A 17,848-nucleotide genomic window follows, 5' to 3' on the forward strand; every position below is an offset into this window, starting at 1 on the left:
GCTTCTCGTCGTCGTATTTCATCTGGTCACTAGCGATATGTAACTTTGCAACTGCTTGGCCGCATCGATCGGATTGGAAATCTTGATCATTGAACGATGCGTTTCAAGGTGAGGCTACGCTTTTCAATGTAACTTTTCTGACGCGTCCAAACGAATCGATGGAAAAGCTTAGAGATTAACTCGTCGATGACTGCTATTGTGAACAGACAATAAGCGATACGACGAGGCACGAAAGTATTTCGGCAGTTTTCTCGTTGCTAGTAACGATCTCGTCGATAAATCGCGCTTATAATCGACGGAAAATCGCTTTGATTTAGATGTACGCTCGAAGGAACTGGAGATAATGAACCTTGTGAATACCCGGTACCGATTCTGTACGTACGTGTAGGGATTGTTCTATGTTTAACGAGCCACGTGTAATCATTCAATATACGATGTTCCCTTATACCTTACGACTGTAGCGAAGCATGTATGTATATTTAATCAGCTGGTGTATGGGTCCGATTTAATGACCGTAAGTGAAACGTACTTGTCGAAGAACAATGAGAATTGGAAAGAAAAAAGAAATATCCTTAAACGATGCGATAGTACGCGCACACATAAATAAACGGGTGTGCAAATTTTTCTGTTTCTCTGTCTCTACCTCTGTATGCGTGTTGTTGCGTAATCGTATCGTCGATGTGAGTAAGAAAATGTGCATTTATCGAAAAAAGAAGAAAAAAAAATGATTTATTCCATTGAGACTCTGAAAATATCGATATCGATGTCTACGATCCCCGTTCACGCTACGTGCTCCGATCGGATGGTTTGTTTTCCAGGGAATAGATCGTTATTCCACTTTATGCTTACCGTTCTATAGCATGTTCTATTTACGTGTACATGATTCAAGTATCGTCTACTTAATAAACTACTACGTGTTTAACGTGAACAACAGTATTGCTCTGATCTACGGTCTTTAAAACCGAATCGTTACGAATTTTTCCATTTATCGCGATCGTATATCGGATGATTCTTACTTTCTTCCAATATATCACATTTCAATTTTGTTAATTGTACAATATTTATTTTATTTGATTTATTCGCTAAATATTCAGGGTAGAAAAATATCTCGTTACAGGGCACGTATCGATGAAAATCTTCTGTAAACAAACGTTAGAAATCACTACACGTTTTATAAGCAGAAGAATAACATCGGTGCAATTACATCGATACGCGATGACGGTACGGATGACCATCAGACACGCATCATCGTTAATAGTTATCGATACGAACAATTCTAATGATAATTAACATTTAATAACGATATATACAAAAACTTGTTACTTAATACTATCGCTGTTATGCATCGTACTCGCAATTACGTGAATATAAATATATATATATATATATATACACAAATACATATATATTTCATTCTCAAATAATTTGAAACTTACGTAATTACGTAGGTGTATTCACTCGTCGAAAGATTCTGAGATAACCAAGGGAAAGAAGCGACAAACTGTCGTTGCGGTCGTCGCCAAAGGTTTCTTAGCTTTCGGACGATAGAACGTGTCTGCATATAATATCAAACGTATCGAGGACACAACGATCGAAATCAGTCTGACAAGCAAAATGAAAGTTTACAATAATCGTGAGAATTTATGGAATATGATATTCGACGTAACTGTGTATTCAATCCGGTGACTTAAGCATGATATCTTCGAAGAGATTAACAAACGTGTTCTTATCACAATAATCTAGAAATATATAAGCCTAGCATCCTCTGGATTCTGTTCAACCGGACAGTATGGACATTTCAATCTGAAAAAAAATCGGTTTCTCCTTTGATTTATTGCTTTCTTTAATATACCACTTCACCTTCTTTTAATCCAGTATTCTCGTTTCCGTTTCAAAACATACTTGTTTGCGTTGGTAAGCTTATTTAATGCGTCCCTCGAAATAACGTGACCACAAACCAATTTCATCGGCGGATTGTTCTCTGTGCTTTGTTGCCTTAGAATCGGACACGCGAAAACAGAATGATAACGACCCTGTTTCCCCAGATCTATTTCGATCTGTATGAAAAATATCCTTTAATTAACGTATCGTTGCTTCTCGATCGTTTTCACGACGACGGTTACTTACCGGCAATTCGTCTTTTCCATTCCAAACGGTATTTACTTGCCTTTGTTGCATTACTTGCTTGATATTCAAAAGTGTCGGCAACGCGGTACAGCCAGCGTTTATGCTAAAACAGACAACGGTACAGACTTTTTTCTCGGTTCGTGGTTTTCTCAATGCAACAGACGATGAACGGGTAACGTACCACACTGAGAGAGGACTGTCTAAGCTTAAACCAAATAAGGTGCACGCCTCTCTTGTGAACACATCGTGAATATCGAGCCACAAAGTGGGATCTAATAGATGACTGTAAGGGGATGATTGTATTCCGTGTGGCAAATAGAGTAGCGTTCCCATTAATGCTTGTACTTCTTTCCCGTGACGACCAACGTAGTGCGTGAGATTTTGTCGGGCGTATGCTATTGCTTCCGTTTGTTTGCTAGGACCTTGCTGAATCAGTCTTATGAAATGTAACCTGTGCAATTTAAATTCGAGCGAAGAATTCTACAAAGAAAATTTTTCGTCAAACAGATAATGCCGTATAGATAATGATAACTATGTGGCGCATACTTGTGCCAAAAGTGCTTCCCGGTGTTTTTTAGCCCATTCTAGCGCAGGTTCAAGGTTCCTTTGTTTTAAACAATCCAGAATGTAATTTAATTCTGTGAATGGTTCTTTCGTTCCTTCGTCCGTTTTAATCCCAGCTTCCTGAATCGAACAAAGAATTTTATTTTTTTATTCAAACTGTAATCGCTAAACATAGAAATAACAATTCGGTACACTCGAGCCAACTTACAGCTGCTAATTCGGCTGCGATGTCCAACATTCCGTGACGATAAAAATGTTGACAAATTACTTGATTTAAAAGATGAGTCTTTTCTGGACCAGAGAAAACATCTTCTCTACTGGTACTAGCAAAATCAGCCGTAAAATTTCTGTCTATTGCTTTTCCCACTTTTGAGACAGAACCGTGTAATTCTCGATGTTCAGTGGTTAAACGATGAACGGTTTCGCAAACCTTTTTCATTGCATCTTTCAACACTTGCACCTGAACTGGTGTTAACTCATGATCAGGTGGTACTGAGAACAAATAATATCGCTATTAAATCGTATATTAATCGTATGTGCTATAAGAGTATTCATTGTTTTCACTAAACGATGATTAAGAAACGTTTAGTACAAAGAAAAATCTTAAATATTCTCTTACAGAAGAGGTTAGACTCAGACCAAAAAGAAACATTTAAATATGTATGTTTCAGGTTAAAATTCATCGACACAACAAAGAAATGTTTGTCGTGTACCATTTACAACTTTCTAGAATCTCTTCTAATTTCGTAAAACGTATCGCTGCTACCAGAATCTGATAACTATTTTTTTGCTTGACGAATTGTCAACGAAACGCAATGTTGTAGGAAGATGAATCGTATAGCTTACCTTCTGCGAATTCTTTTTTTAAAGATTCAATATGATTTATCAAATCTTGCAATACTGTCTCTGCATGTTCGTTTACCACACCAAATTTTAGTAAAATTTTGTCAACTTCACGTTCAACGGCATTACACGCCTCCATTATTGTTTTTCTTGGTTGATATCGCGTCACTACTTGTCACTTTTACTTTATGCACAATCACGTATATGTATAGGTGTATATGCTTGTGTCAAATACCACACGTAAGTGCGAACATCAATTACAAATACGCGTGCATATGCACATATGCATTTTTGCACAGCAAAAAGTGGACAAGTAAACACGAAAGTATAACTCTGTGGTATAACCTATGTTTCTATGCATTACATATATATATATTCAATGCACGCGCGCGCATGCGAGTATTACATTCTATACTTATACAATGGTTGCGCTCCCGTTCTGTATCGATCTGTCAATATTAGTGGTTTCGTTCGTTTATAGAATGTTTATAACGTAAAACTTAAAGCAAGGGACATTTGTAGAGAATAAGATTATAACCTTTAACTAATCATTATTTTTATTTTTATTATTATATAGTTACCACTGTTACAGTGTATCATAATTATACATACTCTTCCTGTTTTGGTATCAGAACAAAGTAATATTTTACATTTGATTAAAATATACAATTGACGAGCAAATGATTTTTGCTATGTCAAGATACTGATAGTTGAAAATAAATCTTTGAACATCTGTATTTTCATATACGTAAATACCCAAGTATTGGATGTTCGCTATAATACAGCAATTTTCTCAAGATGTTTGGAATATATTTATAACATTATTTCCTTCAACAATCACTCTTCCTCCTATTCTATTTGAACGTGACTCTGAAACATACATATTTGTTATAAGGCAAGAAAACAGTTGTAATAATGTGAACTACCAAAATACTTACCCATTCTCGAGCCATCATAAGAATTGTAGTATTGGATAATTTTGGTCCAATTAGTGGGTTCATTTGTGCCAGATAGCAACATAACCAGCTACAAGAACAAATATTGCATTATAAATCAACTAAAGTATGAATTCACTTAAATAATTTATTTAGCTGACTTACAATAACCAACATGTAAAAGCTGTCAACATCAGCATAACCTGAAGAATTCTGTAAAGAAAATTATATAGGATAAAACGATGTTAATTACGGGTGAAATCAATAATGTTCAATTTCCAATTACATTAATTTTTTCTGTGTTGAACAATGCTCAAAGAATGAGAATTTTAACAAGAAATTCACAAGAATTATACTCACCCACGATTAGCACTTTTTGGAACGAAAATGGGTAAAACGATTCCAACGATTCCCCAAAGTATCGTGAAAAATAATATTGGTAATACCGACGCTCCCATTTTTCTTTAAATAAATGAACTTTTTCGTGTGTTTTACAAGTAGGCTGAACCCACCAAAACTAATACAATCGCGGATCACGTGAATATCTCGATTCACTTCGATAAGTGAAATGAAATTAGCGTATCGCGAGATGTTGCGCGCGCAACCAATCGTATAATGTAACAATCGATAATCGAAATCCAATTTACGTTTTTAAAAATTTATTTATGAAACTGACAGGTTTTAAGATTAATAAGGGAACATAATGCCGAAGTTAGATAAATATAAAATTTCGTATTTATTAGGAACGATTTCAAAGCACCTTTGAATAACAAAAATTTGTGTTTATTCCAGGATTGCAAAATCAGATCAAACATGAACATGTTTTCCTCAATGTAATTTTTAATCCCCAAATAATCGCTTCTGAGTTATTTCAGTATTATTATTTGATCTTTGAGTGTCATTATACGGTTTCGACTCGTCCACGATCGATGGACCATCTCCACCGCCGATTGCAGAACATTCATTCATTTTACTAGTTATTCTAGATCGGGTACCGATACATTCTACCAACGATTCTGTTAGATTTGTAGCAGATTTCTGACCCGATTTATTGGCTGTTGTGTCGCACTGTGTCTCATCTATGTAGTGAGATTTCGATCCAGTTGTACTCAAAGTTGTACAGGAACTTACAAATTTCTCTAAAATATCTAAAAATTTTATCTGGTTGATAATTAATTGTTGATAAAAAAGAAAACGCTGTATCTATGCACACATTACCTGTCAGATTCATACTTTCTTCGGTCAAACAAGTATCATCCTGCAAACTAATACTGTCTCTGCTGAAAAGATGTTGTCTGATGGTAGTCAAATTTCTCAGTTTAAATGTTCCGTCGATCAAAGATTGATCAACAGAGTCATTTCTACATGGAGTTTTATACATGATTGAACGTTCAGTGCGCATCTCGCGTCCCTTCTTAATGTATGGAATCAGACACGATAAATTCAATTGCGTTCTAGAGACGTTGTTTGCCGTTTGTATAGATAATGGAGACTTGTAAGTGCTCACTAGAAAGAAGTACACAAGATTTCAAAAAGTTGCGAGATTTCGGACGAGCAATGGTTTTCGTACCTGTATAAGGTGTTCTTATATAAGTTAGGGATTTCTGTTGATGACTGTCCGCTGATTTGCCAATCGTCGATGCCAATCTATTGCTTACATCTGTCGTGAGTAAAGTTAATAAAAAATGATTTCAAGATGTACTACAAGTATAAAAGGATGCAAATATAACTATACCATGAATAGTATCACCCTGCCCTTTCCCATGTTTTCCATAACTTGTATTCATCAACGTTGTATTGTTCATAATAGCAACCAAAGCAGGATGCAACCGTTTCATCACATTCAATATTAATTCGCATCGTTTTATGACACGTAATTGCTGTGGTTCCGTTGCATTTTCCGTTAAAAGGTTTTTTGATGCAGTATCAGCCTCAAATATTGCTTAGAAGTAAAGATGATTACGATGATTTATTCGATAAAAAGATTAAAGATCCATAATACACGGACTTACCAGCTTTCAATTCTCTAACCATCATTATCGTTTGTCTTTCTATAGTGTCGCTTCCAATATCACTTATAGTGGCGCTAATTTGTCGAGATAGTGACAAAGATCTAAGCACGACGGTTTGTACTTGCGTTTGAGTGACTGGTTCTCTATTATCGAGACAATTAGACATTATCGAGACACGCTCTTGAAGATCGTCCAAAACTACCTAAATAGTAGACAATGTGTGAATTATTCAGCGGTATCATTGCGTACGAGCAAACAGTTTACCTGACAATATGCTGCTGAATCCATAATCAAATTGATCGCATCTTGTAATTTATTAACTTCCATTTGCCATTGCGTGGTCAGTAATTTTACATTTGCACGCATTTCTTTGCTCTCTGGGTGCAAGTAAAACGTAGTAATGGCGGAAATTAATTCAGTTTCTAATGATTCAAGACTTGCTAGACTGTTTCGGATCTGATTGATCCCTGGAGTGGTAAACAAATTCGATTGTAAGGAAAGAAGTTTAATCGCGTATAAATTATGAAAAAAGTCAACTCACGATTTCTATCCTTGCAAGACGCAATAGCAAATAATCCTATCTGCATCGATTTGTCTATAATTTGATCAAAATCTTCTATGGCGTCGGCCAAATCATTCTTGGATCGTTGTTTGGCGTTTAACGAATTACCACAAATCGTGACGAGTTTTTTCAGGGCATTAAAAGGATCGCTAAAGACTTCCATAACGAGATTCAATACTGATATATTGATTTTACGTTCTAGTCGATAAAGCGCGTCGCTTAAACTATTTATGAATAGATTATTTAATGCTGTATCGGATGATTCGGATGTGAGTTGAAACTTTAAATTCTCGTATTCTGATATAATAGACTGACAAGTTCCGGTTATCGCTTTAAAGTTACATGGATTGCAAACTTGAGCGATCGCCATCGCATATGAGAATACGTCTTCTATTCGGTACCATAACTCTTGACATTCTGATATTTGATCTTGTTGCGATTTACTCGGCATTTCCGATAAAATATCCAGTACCAAGTCCATTCTGAAAACAAAAGAAGGGTAAAACGATAGACATGGAAATACAGTGTCGTTTTCTTAGAGATTAAAATTCGTTTGATTTGATGCGATTCATTACCGGTAAACAAAGTGATTCTCTTTCTCGGATATTTCATCCTCGGGTAATGGATCTGGTATGTCCAGTATTTCCATTAGCATCTTTAAGCAAAAACAGAGTCTTTCGCAAATATATTTCTTGCAATTCTATGCGAATAAAAGCGTAAACATCCGATTAGAGAAAATTTATGTACACTTTTAAAATGTAGAGATCATAAAATATTCTATTACATAGATTGGCGCGTTTAGCCGATGTTGTTCTTGCACTAATTGTACTAACAGTTTGAATGCTGTGCACAATTGACACAAGTACAGAATAATTTTTTCGGCGAGTGATCGAGACGCCAGATTCTTACGATATATTTGTAATGGTCCCAGCAATTCCAAAATAGAAGTGCCCAACTCCTATGGATAAGGGTACAAATTTCAAACATTTTCAATGAACATAATGAACTTAAAGGAAGTAGAACATTCTGTAGCGGTATTTTCTATACCTTGATGTTTTGAAAGTGTTCAATCTCATTTGCTTGACCCATTTCGCTAACATATTCCAAGCAATCCATTAATCTTTGTTTCAGAGGCAAACATCCTAATTTTTCTAGAGCTTCCAGTGTCAATTTAAACTTATCAAGAACATTGGATAAGATTTGTTCAGCTGTTTGTTTGTCAACATTTTCAATCTGTAAAGAATATTGTCAATGGAAATGAAGGGGAAAAACCAGTCTCTCTCTTAATTTCACATACCGACTCGTTAACATATTCTAAGGAAGAAAATTCCTTTACTATCGTGGTAATTTTTGACTCCATTTCTTCGTAATCATTAATCTCCTCTTTTGATAGAACATCAAACTTTTCTCCTAAACATTTCAATTGTTCAAAAAACACAGATTCTGTCGATGCTGTGTCGTTTGCACAGAAGGAACTGTCCCTTATGAGCTCTCCCAATTTATTTATCTACAACATTAAATATATGTAAACATATAAAAGCAAATAACATGTGAAAATCATATAGTTGTTACATTTTTCTTACTTTCTCCTCTATGGGTACTAATATTCTCTTTACTTCCTTCGTTTTTACAGACATCTTTTTCCTTTTGTTTTTTCGCACAATTAGCGATGCAATTAGCCTCGCAACTCTTGATTGTTTGTAAACAGAATGAAAACAGCAACAAGTTTACCTTTAACAGAGAGGAACAGAGGGTGCTCACCCAGTGCTTTACTTGCTCCGATATACTGGTGCTGCACCACACGGGCAACACTTGTAAAGGATCAGAGTTCTACAGCGGCTCTGTAGTCAGGGTCGGCCCTGGGCCTTTCGTTTAGAAAAATAGTGAGAACTACGATTTCGTTGATTTTTTACTCGCGAAAGACGTCAAAAAGGTAAAACAGACCACAAATTTAGTTCGTTGTTTTTTCTGTAGCGCGCAGTTCATTCGTTTAATATACTCGACAGCGCAATCATTCGCAGCTCGTGTATGTGATTAAATTTGTGTATTAGATATCAAAAATACAAGAAACAGAAGACAAAGTTGAAGAGAAGACCGGAGTCATGACTTCTGACATCATTTCCATATTGTCTTCAGAAATGCGTAAGCTGAAAATTTATACCCTATTTTGTCGATACAGATACGAATTAAAATAACATATTTCTCATTTATTCTGCTTTTATGATGATAATTTATTAAATACCATTAATATCTTATGTATTTTTCTATTTTTTTAAATTATTTCAGTGCTTTAAAGTGAAAAAAGTAATCTTGACCTTATTTCAATATGGCGTTGATAATTTTCAACGAATCTTTCCGTTCTTTTAATGTTAAAGTTTCAAAGCAATTCGAAGTTTCTACCAATGCCCGTGATTGGTCGTTCATTATGGCGTCCTCCTATTTCGACCAATCAGATTCATCGTTGCGGGGTGCGATGCGCGGAGTGTGGTGGAGTGCAACAGTCCTCTTCGAAGCTTCGTCCGTTTGGCACGTGTCTGCAACAGGTAAGATTAAATTATCTTCAAATATTAAATTAAATTGCCGATCGGGTAATAATAATACAAAAAATAGAAAGAAACATCGAAGAGAAGTCTGAATTCTCGATCTTTAACATTAATTCGGCGTTCTCTTCAAAAATACGTGGGTTGAAAATTTTTGCTCTTGCCGCTAATGCATAATGAGAGTGGAACAGAATCTGAATTATTTTCTCTTTTATATTGTTAACTTCCGAAACATTATTGAATGCTTTTAGTACTGTTTCACACAATTTGTTGTTTTTAATTTAATAACCTTCTTTCTTGAGCATCGTAATATTACATATTCCTGTTTAGCCTATTCGTGTACTTGTTTAGGTATCAGCCGATAGAGGGACAGTACCGAACGGTGCCGACCGGTGTTCGGCGCGAAAGAGGGTCGCGCCATTTTTCTCTCAAAGTCATAAAACGTGTTGAGAGCATCCTTCTGGATAAGTAGTAGGTACCCATTGCACCTATTAAAATATTTTTGCATAAATTATAGTTCGATCGTTTATTAATAATAATTTTATTATTGTTGATTAAATTTTATTTACATAAATTCGTATTTCTTTTTTATTACAGATATTTGATGGATATTAAAAGGACGCCATGAAACCTGATATGGGTTTGAAATAGAATTTCGTAAGAATTTATTGTTTTAATCTATTGTAATCAATTATTCACATTTATTATTACTTCTTTTTATTGAATATTGATTAGTATTTCATATCTTTATTTTTCTTTTTAATTTTTTCTTTTTAATTGCTCGATATATCCAGTATTAGAGTCTGAAGAGGAGTCCACCACTGAAGAGGAGTCTTGGGCGTTGCTCCATAAAGAAAGAGTGTAAGTATCTTATTATTTTATTTAATTAATTTTAATTCAACTAGAATAATTTACAATTTCGACACTTGATAATTGAGAGTTTTTTTTAATTGCTAATATTTTATAAAATTCAAATTCATCTATAATTTTATAAGAATAAAGGTTGATAATTTTCATAATTAACCATAATTCTTTTTTGTTCTGTTACAGATGAATTTCTAAATTTTGCCGAGTTCCTGAACACTCTGATGACTGGGCCGATGATTTCCTTCACGACTTCCGTCTTCTCCTATAAGCGAACCTGCTACCTTGTTGTTGTGCAGCCTCCTACTTGACTGTCGGAAGAAGAGCATATCTGCGAACGGTGAGTCGCATGCTTTATGGTTCCTCCGGTGCCCAATCATGTCGTAGGACGAATGGTCCGAATCGACACGGGCTACTGGTTGTATATGTAGTTGGCTAGCACAGTGACCATGGGTATGATTATACTCATGAGTAGTTACATTTTTATTGTATTTCATTTTGTTTAGTTCAGGCTAGCTCTTCTTGCACTTCGCGTTTAAACATTATTTCTATTCCACATATTCCAATAGAAATTTATAAAATATATGAATGCTTTAAAATGTTCATGATACGATTTTATAACAAAACGTGGAATATGAAATATTGTAATACAGAAACAATTTTATTTAGTTTTTCTTTAACGAAGAAGTCAGATACCATCTGATTTAGTTATTGTAAAGATTCAAATTGATATAATATTGGTAATATAATATGTATATTGGATATACATACTAATTATGATTTTACATTGATTTCATTACATTTTGTACATTGAAAATTCAAATAGAATTTGAGAATTTTTTACGAGTAGTAAAGTTCAATTCTCTCTATAGCGAAGTTTAACTTAGTTATGCTTTCATGTAAAAATGATCAATTTATGTGCAAGAAGACAATTCGTGACGGGTAGATTTCCAAATCAGAGTGATCTATTTCAACACATTTTGCGTATTCTTGAAAATTTACTCTGAGGAGGGAATCGCCCGAGGATGTTTTAATTTTTTATTAATTTTCACAATATATTCTTTTTTCATTGGAAAGAATTTTTAATTAGTCATTTTGCTTTTAATAAAGTATCAAATTCAATTTTGACATTAAATTCCTTTTTATTAGAGTTTTGCCTTTATTAAATTAGTGTTGCGAAAAATTTCCAGCGCGGGAGTAAATATGACGATGCACTGACTAGTATTCGGTGGGAATCCTTTTGGTTTTTAATCTCAATCCTATGTATTATTTAATTAATCAAATTAGTTACAAGGATTCCGCGGCATAAGACCGTGAACACCATCTCTGGGAGATATACCCATGCATTACTAGGCCTTTGCAGGCGCAGCTTTAGAATACGGAGCATATGCAAATATGTTACCATATTCTAAACTGTAGTCCTTTTGTCTATACTATGGGCGTCCGTCAATCTGACACCGTTGGATGCAACGTGTTGGACGGACGGGTAGCGCTCTTAGCGAAGGGGTGCACTCTGTCCTGGCGTTACGACGTCCAGGCGGGGTGGGTGGTATGTAGCGTCTGGCGTAAGACTAGGGGGCGTGAGACCCTTCGTTGCCAGCTGATATTAGCAGTGCACCATGTTTGCGTCATAGTTGCTCTATTATACTTTTCAGTATTTGTTCTTAAAGCTTTATATTTACAAAGTCCAGTCACTTTTATTAAAATAGTGAAATATTAGCCCGTTAGATGTTTATGTACTAATCATGTTTCTAGATCAGGATTTTCAGGTTTAACCCCTTCCGTGTTTATTGCCAAAGCTCATTCACGTGCCTAGGTGCTACTTGGATGGGTAGAGGCAATGGGCACGATGACCTAGTTCATAAGAATAATAATTAATAAGCGGCTGGCATTGTGTTAGTATATCGTGCACGACGTAATTTCCACATATGGTGTGTGTGTTTTTAGGCTGTGGAATTGCGTCGGTTTAATAACTTTTTCATTTAACTTTTAAGTTGAAATAATATTTTATTTAATAAGATGTACAATGAACGTACAAACCAAATAGTATTATTACCATTACTATTACTATATTGCCATTACTATTACCATGATTATTACCATTATTATGAAATATTCTATATCAAAGTAGTTAATTAAATTTTGTAATTATCATTATACGCAATGATTGCTAGCCTTGCCAGACGATTTCAGTGAAAAATGGTACGTACCTTAGAGTGTGATGTGAGATGAAACTCGGGTGACGGAGGCGTCCCGGGACGTTCTCCCTAGTGTAGGCTCTTGCGCCCGGGTGGAGTGTATGGGGGTCGTGGAATGAATTTTTGTGAGAATGTGATTTTGCCTTTTTTAAATATAGCGTTAGGTAGGTAGGTAGTATACCTTCTGGTATGTGTGATAGATTGTAAGTAGGTAGGGCCGGGACAGGTTGTCACAGTCTCTTGGTCGGGTAGGCGCGATTTCGCGTGATCAACCTGTACCTGGAATATATTTGAAGAATTGACGATCCAATCGATACGAACGGAGTATGCCGTTCGCCTTCGATTCTATCTGTACAATTTTTCAAATTTTTGGCGACTTCATAAGTCGTCATACGCGATCGCGATGGGACGAAACGCACAAGTTCTGCTCGAGCACGGCACGTGTGCACGAACAACGATTTGTATAAAGTCCTTTTTCGTCCACGTGTTAATTAGAGTTTCGCGATTTTTCTTTTTTGTTGATTGTTTTTTCTTTTGTTTTGCGAATTTGCAAGTCTCGAGCTTTAGATATAAGTTTCAGGTGGGTGGACCGCCCGAAGAAAGAAAAGGCTATATGCCGAAGCGCCCCGACAAACTGTCTTTCAAGAGGGGAACTACTAATGATTTTGCATCCATTTGCAAAAAAGGATGGGAAATCATTATCGTTACTACTTTGTCACTGTGCTCGCTTGTAGTTGTAGTTTTGTAATTGCAGGAGAAGAGGGGGCCCGTGAACCCCATGATTTTGGGCAATTCGCGTTTTCAATTTAGTGTTGCGAGTGAATATTTATTACGGTTCAATTTAGTGTCGCGTATGCATGATTATCGCGATTTTCATTTAGTGTTGCGAGCTTTAAATATCGCGTTTCTTTCTTGTATTGCTTTAAAATATAATTTAACTTTTCAATGTTGATTGCTTTAAGATTTTTTAGAGTTTTGCTCTTTATTGTTGATTGCTTTAGTGTTGCGAATAAAAAATTCACGGTTTGAGAATCCCCTTTTTTTTCATTTTAATTGCATGTCTCTTAAAGATAGCGTTGCGAATGACATTAGCGCGATTGTTCCCCAGTGTTGCGACTTATAAATACGCGATTGCTTTGCATTAGTTTATAGAATTCCCTGCTAATTAGTGTTGCGATAATGAATATTCGCGTTCTGCATATTAGAGTTGCGATATATGATGAAATGCCCAAAAACGATCCAGTGGAGCTGCCATAATCTACGAGGCAGCTATGGACCAGCTGCCGTGATACAGCCTTGGATTGGCTGTACCCCTTTTTTAGATTAGTGTTGCGTCTTACAAAATTCGGTAGATTTGATTAGTGTTGCGTTACAGTTCGCGTTTTTTATTTTCTTTTTTTCAGCTTAGCGTTGCGCATAATAGAGCAGCCTTTACGCGTACGCTTTTGTACATATTATATAATTAAAGAAATTAGTGTTGCGAATAAACTCGCGATTGTTATTAAATTTTTCACTTTTTTGCATTTATTAAATTAATGTTGCGTGTGATTTCGGTTTGTTTGAGAGGGTTTGTTTAGGGATTGTTCTTATGGGCAATCAAACTTTTCTTTTCAGGTTCCCCTGTACCCTCCCTCGTAATACGAGTTTTATTATTTTTGAAAATTGTATTTAATCCTTTTTAGTCTGTTTCAGAAAGTATTCTAGTATGAAGGTATAATACGAGTCTTATTATTTTTGCAAATTGTATCTAATCTTTCGTAGTTTGTTTCAGGAAGTATTCTGGTGGGGACAAGAAAATCAACAAATTCATTGTACTTATTTATTTGTGTATATCCTTTTAAATTTTTATATAAACACGTTGCAAGTTTATGGTTTTGTAGAATGATTATATCTTAATGACTTTATGGTCATTAAGATATAATCATCACTGCAGTGTTTAATTAGGAAACGTTAGATTTATGGTAGTGAATAAAAATAATGTTCCTTTTGTTGTTCGTTTGCAAAACAGTCAAAAACGTTTGGCAAATGTGCATCAAGAGGATGATGTTATTGAATAAAAATAAAAATTTGCATAAATGGAGGGTGGATGGGATGAGGTAGGGTGGGTCTCCACCCGCAGCAACCTTCCCCTGATGAGACTTGGGCAATCGTTATTATTTGATGACTAATTAATAACCGTATCATTATTTCTATGATACATTTATTAATTATGCAGCAAATAATACGAACAAATTGGCTGCGAAAATGCTTTTTTTTCTATTTAATCGTTATATTTTTTTCAGGAACTATGCTTTTAAGATTCTGAAGTATATCACATTATAAATACAATTTTACGGAAAGAAAATGAATAATAGTGAATGCATAGTCAGTATTGTTTAATTATGTATAGTGCACCGATGACAAGATGTCCCCTGAGAAGGGCAGATTTGCAGCCTTCTCATGGGACATCTTGTCATCGGTGCACAGTACTTATACATACATATAGCTATCGTAGCATACACGTGCATTTAGGTGTTTGCGAAAGGTGACGTAGTATAACATGCCGTTAGTTGGATCGAATAACTGAGGTGGCTCTTGAATCAGTTTCTGTTCCATGGGCTGTTTTACCGATGTGAAATTCGGAGTTCGGCCTCGACGCAGAGGGTGCTCATCCAGTATTTTACTTGCTCCGATAAACTGGTGCTGCACCACACGGGCGACACTTGTAAAGGATCAGCGTTCTACAATGACTTTGTAGTCGCTGAGTTTTGTAAATGAGGAGTCCTGACAGTAGAATACATGTGTCTTATATTTAGCCATGTGAACATGTATAAAATATGATAACTGATAGCAAATTGTTTGATTATATCAACAGTCGAATAAGTCGTCTATGAATGATTCGTGTTATCCGTTGCGCGGTACCATTAATTTTCAGAGTGATTCGAGAAGGAATAGTTTTCAAAAGGTTATATCATCACTTTTGTACGCATAGTATGTAATAAAGCATACTGTGAATAATGTTACTTTTACTACAGATGAATTAACAATATTTTGGCTGATATTTACCTCCACGTGTTTACAACAAGCCTCAAAATTTAGGTATTGTATCCGAAAGGATTGATTCTATTTACTTACTTTTATAACTCTCGCGATTAAGCGGTAAATGGATTATCTGATAAAATTTCTCCGTTTATTGTCTACTACTAATTTTGTGATGTTCTTGGATTATTGTTAGCGTTAATTGATTTTACTCGAGCCTTGATATTTAATAATTATACGTAGAAATTAGTTAATAATTATCGAACACGGGGAAGGGTTATGCAATTCGTCAAATTCTCTGAAGGTACATTTATTTAATCAGAATTATTTATCACGACAAGCCATTCAGATCAAACAAATCTTTTGGTGTTAAAGGTATATTACTTTTTTGTATACATGTAAGTTTTTGTATCTATATGAATAGCATAGAAATAAAACCATGTTTATAACGTTGTTATACCTATATGTATAGAGATAATGAATATATTTTTATACAAACGCATTTAACTATATTCGTCTATAAAGAATCATTATCTTTTACTTTTGTTTACAGATCAAAAAACACAGGTTATATCAGACAGTTTCCTACGTACAATCAGTTTCATATTCCGCAAGGAAAATTCCCACCTTATTTAGTAGAAGAAATTATATTGGTTGAAAAGATGGTTAAACACTATGAGGATAGTGTAATTTTCCAATTTAATTGGAATCAAGTTGCACAAGCATTTTGGCAAAGATATCCAAATCCTAACAGGTATGTCAGAAGCGTTATGTATTATCTACCATGTAAACTTTTACCACATAAAATTGAAATTTCTCTTTCAGCGCTCATGTGCTAACAGAAGACACTATATCAAGAAGAGTTAGAAATGGAATTTTACATAGTACAAGGCTCCTGACAAAAACTAATAAACGTGTGCCCAAGTGGGGAGAAAGGTTTATTAAAACCAATGTTGTAAAAATTGTTGAAGAGAGTACGGTAGATTTGAAGGCAAAAACTTTGACAACATATACGCGAAATTTGGGCTATACTACAGTTATGGTAATCTAATCAATACGTGAAATATATTAGCAAGAAATACGGTATCGTGAACGCGTCGGAAATTGAAGTTTGATTTTTTTGAAGTTTCCTTATTTTCCAGAGTATCGTCGAGAAGGTTGTTTATAAAGTTTGCGATGAGAATCCAAATTGGACGATAGCAAAAAGGTCCGCATGGATAGACAGTCGAGCTTTTGGATTTAGTAGGGCTATACAAGCGTTTGGGCTGGATAAATTTAAAAAGAATTGTAAACAGATGTATACTGGTTTCAATTACGTTTTAGCGCATATGTTTCCACACACGGCGCAACATATGAATCCTCAAATGGGAATCGCTCATCGTGTAAGGAGGATAATGCAACAGATAATCCATACGCCTGAATACTTTCCACGTACGTGGATTTAATAGCTCATTTATTGCTTATCGTTTCAGCTTGACGAAGCAGCCGGAGCAAAAGCTAGTCTCGCGGAAGGTTTTCAAACTTCTTTGCAAGGCAAAGCGGAGAAAGTAAAGGATGCTGCAAAGAAAGCGAAAGATTTAGCAAAGGAAAAAGCTGGAACGATTTATGTGGTATAAACGTTTTAACCAACAACGTCGTTTTCGTGAAAAAATTGTAAAAAATATTTTGATAAATTGAAAAATGTAAATCGGAAGAGAATTGTTTATAGAGGCAAGATCGATCGAGTGAAATCGATACGGTGAAAATTTTCATAATATTCGATGTCCTGAAGATTTATTTGAAAATATGAATTAGCAGCTATTCTATCGTCGGTCACGTGAAAACCGTAAGAAATTCTGTATGATTGTACCCTCGTCATTCCTTTCAACTGCCAATTTATTTTTAATCAAGACTTAAGACTTCTTTAATAATTTATTAAATCGTACTCACGCAACGCTATAGCACATTAACGAGTTTGAAGCTCAGTGTTTCGTTGTATCCGACGGTATTATTTCAAATTTACCTTATTCCTTGTTTACGCTTACTTGAATAAATGTGACCAAAAATGAATGAAATATTGATATGTATACATATATATATTGTCTTGAAGAATAGTCGTCGCGTGAAATGTTATCCATAAGTTGGAATTGATATATTTTGTAAAAATGATCGTAAAAGTGTTCTCGTTCAACGAGACAAAGTATAT

General features: G+C 35.1%; 4 protein-coding genes across 5 annotated transcripts; 1 reads left to right on the forward strand and 3 right to left on the reverse strand.

The window, feature by feature from the left end:
- Window positions 1-1,274: 1,274 nt before the first annotated feature.
- LOC114880922 (E3 ubiquitin-protein ligase RMND5A) lies at window positions 1,275-3,904 on the reverse strand. 2 transcript variants are annotated; one of them, XM_029197438.2, is made up of 7 exons: window positions 3,538-3,904; window positions 2,900-3,183; window positions 2,674-2,811; window positions 2,309-2,607; window positions 2,128-2,230; window positions 1,903-2,057; window positions 1,275-1,824 (listed from the first exon to the last, which is right to left on the reverse strand). In XM_029197438.2, exons 1-7 carry the CDS (start codon window positions 3,671-3,673, stop codon window positions 1,740-1,742), a joined length of 1,200 nt encoding a protein of 399 aa, XP_029053271.2. In that variant the 5' UTR covers window positions 3,674-3,904; the 3' UTR covers window positions 1,275-1,739. The 2 variants fall into 2 exon arrangements, with proteins under 2 accessions (XP_029053271.2, XP_029053272.2); XM_029197439.2 differs by having other exon boundaries at window positions 1,275-1,803; window positions 3,538-3,901.
- Window positions 3,905-4,073: 169 nt separating this feature from the next.
- Window positions 4,074-5,020, reverse strand: LOC114880924 (V-type proton ATPase subunit e 2-like). Its single transcript, XM_029197441.2, has 4 exons — window positions 4,830-5,020; window positions 4,635-4,682; window positions 4,473-4,560; window positions 4,074-4,404 (listed from the first exon to the last, which is right to left on the reverse strand). The coding sequence occupies exons 1-4, from the start codon at window positions 4,925-4,927 to the stop codon at window positions 4,384-4,386; spliced, it is 255 nt and encodes an 84-aa protein (XP_029053274.1). The 5' UTR covers window positions 4,928-5,020; the 3' UTR covers window positions 4,074-4,383.
- Window positions 5,021-5,097: 77 nt separating this feature from the next.
- Window positions 5,098-8,796, reverse strand: LOC114880915 (serendipity locus protein alpha-like). The gene is made up of 12 exons (XM_029197409.2): window positions 8,627-8,796; window positions 8,341-8,550; window positions 8,091-8,276; window positions 7,828-8,001; window positions 7,619-7,743; window positions 7,023-7,525; window positions 6,746-6,948; window positions 6,482-6,683; window positions 6,205-6,411; window positions 6,040-6,129; window positions 5,688-5,975; window positions 5,098-5,617 (listed from the first exon to the last, which is right to left on the reverse strand). The coding sequence occupies exons 1-12, from the start codon at window positions 8,678-8,680 to the stop codon at window positions 5,310-5,312; spliced, it is 2,550 nt and encodes an 849-aa protein (XP_029053242.1). The 5' UTR covers window positions 8,681-8,796; the 3' UTR covers window positions 5,098-5,309.
- A 6,547-nt stretch (window positions 8,797-15,343) lies between these two features.
- Window positions 15,344-17,350, forward strand: LOC114880676 (PRELI domain-containing protein 1, mitochondrial). The gene is made up of 6 exons (XM_029196950.2): window positions 15,344-15,589; window positions 15,660-15,723; window positions 16,217-16,417; window positions 16,489-16,705; window positions 16,806-17,045; window positions 17,136-17,350. The coding sequence occupies exons 3-6, from the start codon at window positions 16,326-16,328 to the stop codon at window positions 17,277-17,279; spliced, it is 693 nt and encodes a 230-aa protein (XP_029052783.1). The 5' UTR covers window positions 15,344-15,589; window positions 15,660-15,723; window positions 16,217-16,325; the 3' UTR covers window positions 17,280-17,350.
- Window positions 17,351-17,848: the final 498 nt, after the last annotated feature.

The sequence above is a fragment of the Osmia bicornis genome, chromosome 9 (assembly GCF_907164935.1).
Source record: "Osmia bicornis bicornis chromosome 9, iOsmBic2.1, whole genome shotgun sequence".
Taxonomy (NCBI): Eukaryota; Metazoa; Arthropoda; class Insecta; order Hymenoptera; family Megachilidae; genus Osmia; species Osmia bicornis.